The sequence below is a fragment of the Nanorana parkeri genome, unplaced genomic scaffold (assembly GCF_000935625.1).
Source record: "Nanorana parkeri isolate BGI_ZX_2015 unplaced genomic scaffold, ASM93562v1 scaffold2737, whole genome shotgun sequence".
Taxonomy (NCBI): domain Eukaryota; kingdom Metazoa; phylum Chordata; class Amphibia; order Anura; family Dicroglossidae; genus Nanorana; species Nanorana parkeri.
Window position 1 is genome coordinate 59,880 of NW_017309005.1, and position 10,365 is coordinate 70,244.

General features: G+C 50.1%; 1 protein-coding gene across 1 annotated transcript in view; it reads right to left on the bottom strand.

The window, feature by feature from the left end:
• UBE2M (ubiquitin conjugating enzyme E2 M) overlaps positions 1 to 1,056 on the bottom strand; it is a 12,833-nt gene extending 11,777 nt beyond the window's left edge. Inside the window, exon 1 of the mRNA XM_018574103.1 lies at positions 752 to 1,056. Coding sequence (XP_018429605.1) covers positions 752 to 860 — 109 coding nt within the window. The 5' untranslated portion in view covers positions 861 to 1,056. The remainder of the gene's footprint in view (positions 1 to 751) is intronic.
• Positions 1,057 to 10,365: the final 9,309 nt, after the last annotated feature.

The following is a 10,365-nucleotide window of genomic DNA, read 5'->3' on the forward strand; positions in this document are numbered from 1 at the left end:
CCCCCCCCACTGGCGGTCATCGGTATTGCAGCGGGTTCCGTTCTCACCTCTACGGGAGACTGCACCCCGGCTACTCACCCAAAAGAGGCAACCACCGGGCCTTGCTGAGGGTTGTAGTTGCCAAAAAAAAGGAACTGTAGCTTCTAGTATTGAATTTTGGGCAGCCAGCTATAGGAGCACCACAAGTGTGTCCAAGCACCGGGTACTACAAGTTCCAGCAGAAACCTGCCGGGGCAGCTATTGCCAGATGGGTCTGATTTAGAGAAAGGGGTGGGGTGTAGAATGGGGGGTCTCTCCCCCGCCCCCCCCAAAAAAAGCAACATGGCCACCACAGTACAGCAGCTGCTGCCACACAAATACCTGCCTGGCTGGGTGCACCAGGGAACAACAAGTCTCAGCAGACCAGTGTCACCCCCCTCAGCAGTAGTAGCAACAGCAGCATAGTGTGCAAGCAGCCAGCTGTGTGGAACTACAAGTCCCAACATGTCTCTGCTGGCCACACCTCCAGTAGGAGGGACACCAGTGTAGTCCCAATGAACGCAGCCAGCTGTGAGGGACTACAAGTCCCAGCAGAACCCCCTGCCCAGGCATTCTGGGCTTTGCAGTGCCCCTGTGATGTAGAGGAAGGAGTGGGGGATGGGGTTCTCTCCCCATACAAGGGATATTGAGGGGGGAGGGGGAGGGGGGGGTGCGGTGTCAGCAGCGCCCCCGAGTGGCCGCCCCGTGTACTGCAGCAGGCCGGGGTGCTCACCTTTCTGGATGCGGAGCTGGGCGGCCGACGCCTTCTTGCTGCTGCCTTTGGTGCCGCCGGCAGATTCCTCCTCCTTCTTCTGCTGCTTCAAGGAGAACAGTTTGATCATCGTGCTGGTTTCCCCCCGCGGGTCCCTCCGTCCCCCCAGCAGCCGGCTCTCTCCCTGTACAGCGGGGGCAGCGCCTCCCTCCGTCCCTTTCCTCCCGCTGCTGCACGTACAGCCGGGGCTCCCCCCGATCCCTCTGTGCGCTTCTGAGCCCGGCAGCGGAAACACTCGGCTCTCTGCGGGCGCCCCAGCCACTCCGCTGCTAGGCGGGCGGGCCGGCCCTTCGCTCGGGTGGGTTTCGGAAACAGTCGGAAGCGGGTTCGGCTATCTCCGGGGTATCCTCGGAGGAGGAATTCGGAAACGTTCGGCTGAAGCTCTAGCGTGAGACGGGACAGGGGAGAATCGGAAGTGTTCGGCTTGGCACTCGGCAATGTCCGGAAAGTCGTAAAGGGATGGAAGGGTTTTTCTGACTAGCTGAAGAAATTGTTTATTTCTTCAAAATGTATAATGGAAAGCTTACCACAGTCTAAAAAAAGGAAAAAATAAAAGAAAGAAAATATATATGCCTTCTTCCCTTCTCTAGAGTTCACCCTCCATATATTCCAATGGAGAATCCACTGACTAGAGTGCCAGTGACACCATTACTGGGACCATCGTGTTGGTGTCACCACCCCGTATTGGATTCTCCATAGGACTATAGGGAAAAATGCACAAAGGAGTAGATAGATCTGCTCACCGCTGGGCCTTGGTTGCCATGGCAAGATGAGGAATTGATGGGGGATGGGGATCTTCCCACCAACGTCATGGACGCAAATATGGACTTCCCGGTGTACCAAATCCTACCTCTTCTTACTGCTATCTAAAGGCCTATCCCCACTTCCTGTCTCTGGTTGACAATAACCTGCTGGCAGAGCCAGTGGTGTCACCCGTTGGAGGTGCTCACTAGCCTTGATGTATGTGGTAAAACTCATGGCGGCCTACTGAGAATTTGATCCTCCCGTCTGTGTTGGTGCCTCATGAGTAGGGCTGGTAATGATTAACATTTTCCTGTTCGATTAATCGAAAAAAATTTTAATCGACTAATTTCGATTAATTATAACGCACATACAGATCCAACTACTTTTAGCTGATCTGCTTGCATTGCAACTCTGCATTAGTCAGTGGTAAATGTGGTATACACTATATACAATCACCCGACACTAGTTAGGTTCCACAATCCATGACTTAACTTCACAGTTCACACAAATACGTTTTAAATTCAAACTGTAGCACTGACATAGCCCTGGTTAAAGTAGGGTTCAGTGGGGTCTCACTAGTCCTGGTTAAACCCCACAGAGCCCTGGTGAGACCGTACCAAGCCCTGCTTTAACTCTGTAGGGCCTCACCAGGGCTCTGTAGGGACTCACCAGAGCTATGTGGGGGTCTCGCCAGCCTGGTTAGAGCCCTGGTGAGATCCCACACTGCCCTGGTTAAACCCGGGCTCTGTAGGGTCTCACCAGCACCAGGGCTCCGTAGGGTCTCACCAGGGCTCTATGGGGTCCCACCATGGCTATGTGCGTTTTCACCAGCCTGGTGAGACCCCTCAGGGCCCTGGTGAGACGCCAAAGAGCCCGGGTGAGACCTCACAGAGCTCTGGTTAAACCAGGGCTCTGTGGGGTCTCACCAGAGCTTTGAGGGGGCATCACCAGGGTAGCAGGGCTCTGTGGGGTCTAACCAGCCTTGTTAGACCGACAGAGCCCTGGCAAGATCCCACAGAGCCCTGGTCTCACCAGGGCTCCATGGGGTCTCACCATGGCTTTGTGGGGTCTCACCACGGCTCTCTGGGGACTCACCAGGGCTCTGAGGGGGTCTCACCAGGGTAGCAGATAGTAGATTTCTAACAGGGTAGTAGATTTTACATGATACATATTATTTAATTTTTATTTTAGCTGCCTTGTACACATTGTTCACACATCCGATGACTCACCGGCCCCAAGAGTGAGGAGTCGATGTCCGTGACGTCACCGGACTCCTCCCTCCTTCCCTTCGTTACCCATCACGGACAACTACATCACCCGACTCCTCCCCCCTTCCCTTCGTTAGCCGACAGCCACTCGGGGAAGGGGGGAGGAGTCCGGTGACGTCGATGTCCGTGACGTCACCGGATCTCCGACGGAAGACCACAAGGCCGATTTCTAAAAACTAGATGAGGGAAAATTGAGCTATCACCTCTTTAACCCCTTCATGACTGAGGCCCTTTTTTCCATTTTTGCACCCATGTTATATTCCACATTTTAGGCCTGAAAATGACGTAAAACCCCCCAACATTATATATTTTCTGAATGCCAAGACCCTATAGAATAAAATGGTGGTAGTTGAAAATTTTTATGTTGCGCAATATTAGCAGGTAGCAGCTAAAATGATTTTGTGGAAGGAGATAAAATGCTCCCAACATTTCAACCACAAATTAACTCTTCAGAGAAAGCATCACAACATCAGATAATTGGAAAACATTTCAAAACATATTTGAGAAGCAGTTTACAAAAGCCTAAGGGAACATACAGTTTTACTGTCTGCTGTAATACAAACTGTACTCTTGTAAATTGCTACAGCAGTGGAAACTCTCTGAAAGGCATGCATGGAGCAAGTCTTATATACAGTGTGAGATAATATTAAAACAGCATAAGTACAGAAGATAAAAGAGCTTTCAAAACGCTTACATGTACACGGTAACTATTTGGTAAACATCCCTTGCGGGTTGCATCACTTGGGCCGACTCACCGGCCCAAGTGATTCCGTCAGGTAACGAAGGGAAGGGGGAGGATTCGATGTCCGTGACGTCACCGGACTCCTCCCTCCTTCCCTTCGTTACCCATCACGGACAACTACATCACCCGATCCCTCCCCCCTTCCCTTCGTTAGCCGACAGAGCCACTCGGGGAAGGGGGGGGGGAGTCCGGTGACATCGATGTCCGTGACGTCACCGGATCTCCGGCGGAACACCCGGAAGCCGGCGGAGAGGTGAGTACGGATCAAAAGAACTTTGATCGATCAAAAAAATTTACGATTAATCGACTGATTAATCGTTAATTTCCGCACCCCTACTCATGAGATAAGGACAAGCCATTGCAAGGGCTCATGGAGGTACGCATGCAGGGAAATGTAGTTCTGTCAGCGCTGTCACATGATCGTAAGTTTAGGATAGAGTGGAGAGGGGACTAGGCCCCCTGCCAGGTTTTCATTGATGTGTCCCCCCTCTCTATGTGTCCTGTTGAATGTTATCACTGAAAGTAAAAGAAAATCCCAAATTTTGGGTTGTCACCTGAAGGGGAATAGATAGAAAATCTTCCAATTGGGATACTTGTTGCTCTCACTTCCTGTTGTGACTATTGGACAGGAAGTGAAGGGAAATCCCTCCAATGGGACATAGAGGGCAAAAAAAAGATGAGGGGGTTATAACCCTCCTTTACTCTATCTTGCATGGCCTCCGAATCCAAAACCGCACAAAGAAACTGCCGAACGAGCGGAGGCCATATCGGTCAGTGCTCCCATCCAAGCGATCCCTGGTCCCATCCAAGTGCTCAGTCTTCCCATCCAAGTGTTCAGTCTTCCCATCCAAGTGGTCCCTAGTCCCATCCAAGTGGTCACTCTTCCCATCCAAGTGGTCCCTGGTCCCATCCAAGTGGTCACTCTTCCCATCCAAGTGGTCTCTGGTCCCATCCAAGTGGTCACTCTTCCCATCCAAGTGGTCCCTGGTCCCATCCAAGTGGTCACTCTTCCCATTCAAATGGTCACTGCCCTTATTCAAGTGGTCACTCTTCCCATCCAAGTAGTCAGTGCTCCCATCCAAGCGATCCCTGGTGCCATCCAAGTGGTCACTGCTCCCATCCAACATAATAGCAAATACGTTTTGGTGAAATAAAAATGGAAATAGCACATTGGAGGTGACGGGGAGGGCCACACTTACCATGACAGTCTATAGCGGACAGGAATCTGCTTACAACACCCCTCTTTTGCCGCTGCATGCCATATGGTGGTGCCAACGAAAGGGTTAAACACAGTATTTGGTGATATCGGATATACACATTCAATTAGCACAACCAATTTGTATATTTCCTTATTGCACTTTCTAGCACTCTATACTAGAGGTGCACCGAAATGGAAATTTCAAAATCGAAATAAAAAAAAATTGTCAGGCCGAAACCGAAAATGTTTTTTATTTTAATTTTTTCATTTTTTTTAAATATTTTTTATTTTTTAAATCCAAGTGGTCCCTGATCCCATCCAAGTGGTCACTCTTCCCATCCAAGTGGTCCCTGGTCCCATCCAAGTGGTCACTCTTCCCATCCAAGTGGTCTCTGGTCCCATCCAAGTGGTCACTCTTCCCATCCAAGTGGTCCCTGGTCCCATCCAAGTGGTCACTCTTCCCATTCAAATGGTCACTGCCCTTATTCAAGTGGTCACTCTTCCCATCCAAGTAGTCAGTGCTCCCATCCAAGCGATCCCTGGTGCCATCCAAGTGGTCACTGCTCCCATCCAACATAATAGCAAATACGTTTTGGTGAAATAAAAATGGAAATAGCACATTGGAGGTGACGGGGAGGGCCACACTTACCATGACAGTCTATAGCGGACAGGAATCTGCTTACAACACCCCTCTTTTGCCGCTGCATGCCATATGGTGGTGCCAACGAAAGGGTTAAACACAGTATTTGGTGATATCGGATATACACATTCAATTAGCACAACCAATTTGTATATTTCCTTATTGCACTTTCTAGCACTCTATACTAGAGGTGCACCGAAATGGAAATTTCAAAATCGAAATAAAAAAAAATTGTCAGGCCGAAACCGAAAATGTTTTTTATTTTAATTTTTTCATTTTTTTTAAATATTTTTTATTTTTTACAAACTTTTTAATTTTTTTATATTTATTTATTCATTTTTTTAATTGAATATTTTAATTTTTTTACTTTACTTTTAGGGGCTTTGGGGAAATATTGGGGGGTCTTAACAGACCCCTGATATTTCCCTTTTAAAATAGAAAAAGAGATTGAGACACACAGTCCTCAATCTCTCTTTTTCTGCAGCCCCTGTATCCTCCATACTGAGTATTCCTGTAACATAACATGAAGACATTGTGTGTTTCCTATAACCACAATCATGAATGAACAGTAAGTGATGTAGATGTGATGGAGATCACTTCCCATTCATTCATAATTGAGGATATAGTAACCATACTCTGTCCTCAATTATTTACAAACACTCAGCGATCACTGATCACTCACTGCTTGTACCGCTCTCCATCCTGACACGCTGTCACAGGAGGCTGAGCGCGCGGTGCAGGGAGGAGAGCTCAGTCTCCTGTGACAGTACGGGCTGTCTCCGCCCCCACACCGCTCTGCCGGACAGTGATAGGAGGCTGAGCGGTGTGGGAGGAGAGACGTCCGGCCGCTCACAGCGCTCTCCTTCCGCAGCGCTCTGCTGCCTGTGACACTTTCTCTCCTCCCCGCTGTAACGGACTCACCCGTCCTTCGGTCCCGGCGCGTCTCGGAGTTCCGTCAGGGGAGTCGACGTCACGGGAGTCGACGTCTGGGGGCTCCTCCCCCTTAGTCAGCTTGAGCCGACGGATTCACTTGCCTGGCGTTCGTGCAAGTGTGTTGACGCCAGGCAAGTTCCTCCGCAGCTCACCACCGAACCCTTCCCTCACTCATGGGCCGGCCAGAGCCCCATCCTCAGCCTCTCATCCTCCGCTCCCTCTGCCGCCCTACATCATAGGAAGCTGCTCAGTGAACCCAGCAGTATCCTCAGCCTTCACTTCCCTCATATGAGGAAACACCACAGCCTGCCATATCATTGAAGTCCACTGGGTGGCACTGACGGACAACTTCTTCCTGTATCTAATGCTACACCTGCCAGAGTGTTTAACCCTCTGCAGGTCCGGCGCTACCGCGAGGCAAGTCAGGCGGCCGCCTGAGGGAGCTGCAGGGTGAGGGCGGAAAAAACAGGGCATTTTGACAAGTACTTGTACTTGCCAAAATGTCCCGATGCTTGCGCTATGTTTCTTTTTTTTCACTTACCTTCGGTGCTGGAGAGCAGCGTCGAGTCAGCGCTGATCCGGTGGGAGGAGCTCCAGGTGGGGTCCTAATTTAGCTGGCCGGCGACTGCCAGAGGATCCCGACACGCGTGGCACCAGCTAATTTAGGGCCCCACCGGGAGCTCCTCCCACCTGAGCAGAGCTGACTCGCCGCTGCTCTCCCGCGCCGAAGGTAAGTGGGGAAAAAAAAACATAGCGCAAGCAGGCCCAGCGCTACAGGGGGTCGGGGTGGGGGAAGGAGGTTCGTGGGAGGAAGGCGCAAAAATGCACATTGCCTGTGTAGGCAAGTATCCTTGCACCGGCACTGACCCTCTGCCCCTAACCTGGATATGCATTGCCCACTTCAAATTCCAAGAGAGACTGCTACACCGCTAACTCCAGAACTGCAAGTACAATAATCCATTGTCCATTACGTTACACCCTTCAAGCAATATTGTGTGCCATATTTCAGACTTTATCTCCTTACATCTTACCGTGTGGTGATAAGTAGTGATGGGCTCGGGAGTGTTCGCAGCTCCACGTGCCGAGCCCGCCAGGAAGCTGACAGCGCGCAGCGCCAATCACAGGCACTGAGATATTTCCCGATCTCTGCAGCTCCGGACCGGGAACATGTCTCAGTACCTGTGATTGGCGCTGTCATCTTCCTGGCGGGCTCGGCACGTGAAGCTGCGAACACGCCCGAGCCCGTCACTAGTAATAAGGAGAGGACTCTTGATTGACATACTGTGATTCAGGGTCGCTGACCCCCTGTTACCTGCTATTAAGCTAACTCCTCCTAACCATATCTCTTAGCTGAGATCCACACGCAATTAGGCCAGAGGGGGCCTGGTGTGTTACAGCCGCTGGGACACAGAGCAGCGCCCAGCGGGGAGGAAAGAAAGCAGGGATGCGCCGCTGTATCTGCAACAAAAATCGCACTTTCGGCATTTAGCCAAAAGTGGCATTTTCGGGCGATATGTTTCGGCGGCCGATATATCGGCGCATCCCTAATATATACAGTATAATGTAAGATTTGTATTCAAATTATATATGCATAGCGGAGTGCAATTTTTATACATTAATGACGTGACGTCCTGCTTTCTGATTGGCCGGGAAGTCGGCTCCATGCTCTCTCATCACAAGTGACGAGAGAGCATGGAGCCGCTTTCCGGCCAATCGGGAAAGCGGGCAGCGTTTAACAATCCCGAAAGTACTCATGCTAGGTATCGGAGCATTTGGGCGTGTACGAGTACTCACCCAAATACTCGGGATCGGCACCGATATCGATACTACGGTAGTATCCGTGCATCCCTACTTATTATACAGGATTTATATAACAGTTTGCGCAGCGCTTTACAATATAAGGAAGACATTACAATCACAAAACAATTCAAGACAAGATGGTAAGGAGGGCCCTGCCCCTGAGAGCTTACAATCTAAAGGAGACAAGATGGTAAGGAGGGCCCTGCCCTGGAGGCTTACAATCTAAAGGAGACAAGATGGTAAGGAGGGCCCTGACCCTGGAGGCTTACAATCTAAAGGAGACAAGATGGTAAGAAGGGCCCTGCCCCTGGAGGCTGACAATCTAAAGGAGACAAGATGGAAAAGAGGGGCCCTGCCCGTAGAGAGCCGCCTCTGCTGCTTCATGACTGACTCACAGCACCAGGCCCATGATGCTCTTAATCCAGCCCTGCCCAACGCATTTACGTTGCAGCACGATGCTTTGATTTACACACAGCTGTTCTATTCAGCACAGTGAGCCAGAGAAGAGAAATTGAGAACAATGGAACAAAATTCTTTGAAATTTGTTCCATTGGGTGAGAAGCACTGGAGTCAGTAGGGCAGGAGACATGACAGCAGAGAAGAACCAAGTGGCCCAGGCATGTTTTTTATTGTAATGTAATTCCCTCTAACATTACTATTTAACTTCTCCCCCTCCCCCCCCCCGCTAGGCTTTGTAGGCAGGGCCGGATTTACTCTCTTTGCTGCCCCAAGGCCAGGTTCCTCAATGCGCCCCCATCCCTACCATGCCCCCCCCCCCATGAACAATGACAACCAAATGCTGGGGGACCACATGGTGCATACATCACCGAGATCACTTGTAAAGGAACGTTAATGGAGTTAATAAAATTCAACAGCACAAATGTTTTCTGCACGAAAAGCCCAAATATAACGACCCCCCCATGAACAATGACAACCAGATGGTGGGGGACCACATGGTGCATACATCACCGAGATCACTTGTAAAGGAACGTTAATGGAGTTAATAAAATTCAACAGCACAAATGTTTTCTGCACGAAAAGCCCAAATATAACGCTAACAAATGTTTAAAAAAAAAAAGATTTAACAACATGGGGTGCAAAGGGGGCGGGGTTTCATCAAATGAAAACAAACGGTGATAAACAATAAAGAAAACCCCATAACAGCACAAATAAAAAAATTAGCAGCCCAAACCAGCACAAAATCCGGCACTAACCAGCTATCCCGGCTTTATGTCTTTTGGCTGTTGTAGGGGGGCCGGGTGATGTCATCATCTTAAAACAAACAAAACAATTGCTTTATCTTACATAGTATTTGAGGTTGAATAAAGACATTAGTCCATAGGTGTGAGCTAAAAATAAAAGCAGCACAAATGTTAATTTTGAGGGCAGAAACCAGCAGAATGGTAGCACTAACCAACTAGCCCGGTTTCCTGTCTTTTGGCTGGTGTAGGGGGGCTGGGTGACCTTTGGTGGCCTTTAATAAATGGTTAATAACTCAAAAACTACAGATGATAAAATGGAGATTTAAATGGCACAAACGTGGCACTAACCAACCAACCCGCTTTCATGTCTTTCGGCTGTTGTAGGGGGGGCTGGATGATGTCACTGTAAGACTCCAGTGCCAACTGCACATGCGCCAACGGCGTGTCGCCTCACAAATCAGAACAAATCCACGCCAACTAAGCATGCGCCAACAGCACGTTATGCACCAACCCGAGCATGCGCAGACGGCGCGATTCAGCAAGGCAGGAAAGTGCCAAGGAGGCGCACAGGAAGTGACATACACCTCAATCATCACTTCCCCTATATAAGCCCAGCCTGGACACTGGCAAATTGCTGGATTATCTTCAGTCCCTCCTTGTTCCTGCGCTGTTGTCTATTCTGTTTGGACTTGTTGTGACCCGGAACCCTAGTGACTACGCTTGCCTGCTTCCTGCCCTGGGATTCGTATACTGACCATTCTTCTGCCTTGCCCTTTTGTACTCTGCTGCCCGATTGGAACCGACCCCGGCTTGGATCTTGACCCTTCTTCTTCTTCTTTGCCCTTTTGTACTTCATTGCCCGATTGGACTTGACCCCGGCTCGGATCTCGGATTTAGGCTTGCACGGTGCTCCATACCACCGGCACTCGTGCCACTCGGTGTCTGCCAGGTCTCTGTATCCATCCCCAGAGGCCTCAAGACCCGAGGTGCAAGGGAGGCCTCCTCACTACTAAAGTCTCACCTCAGGTACGTGACAGTCACCCAGCCC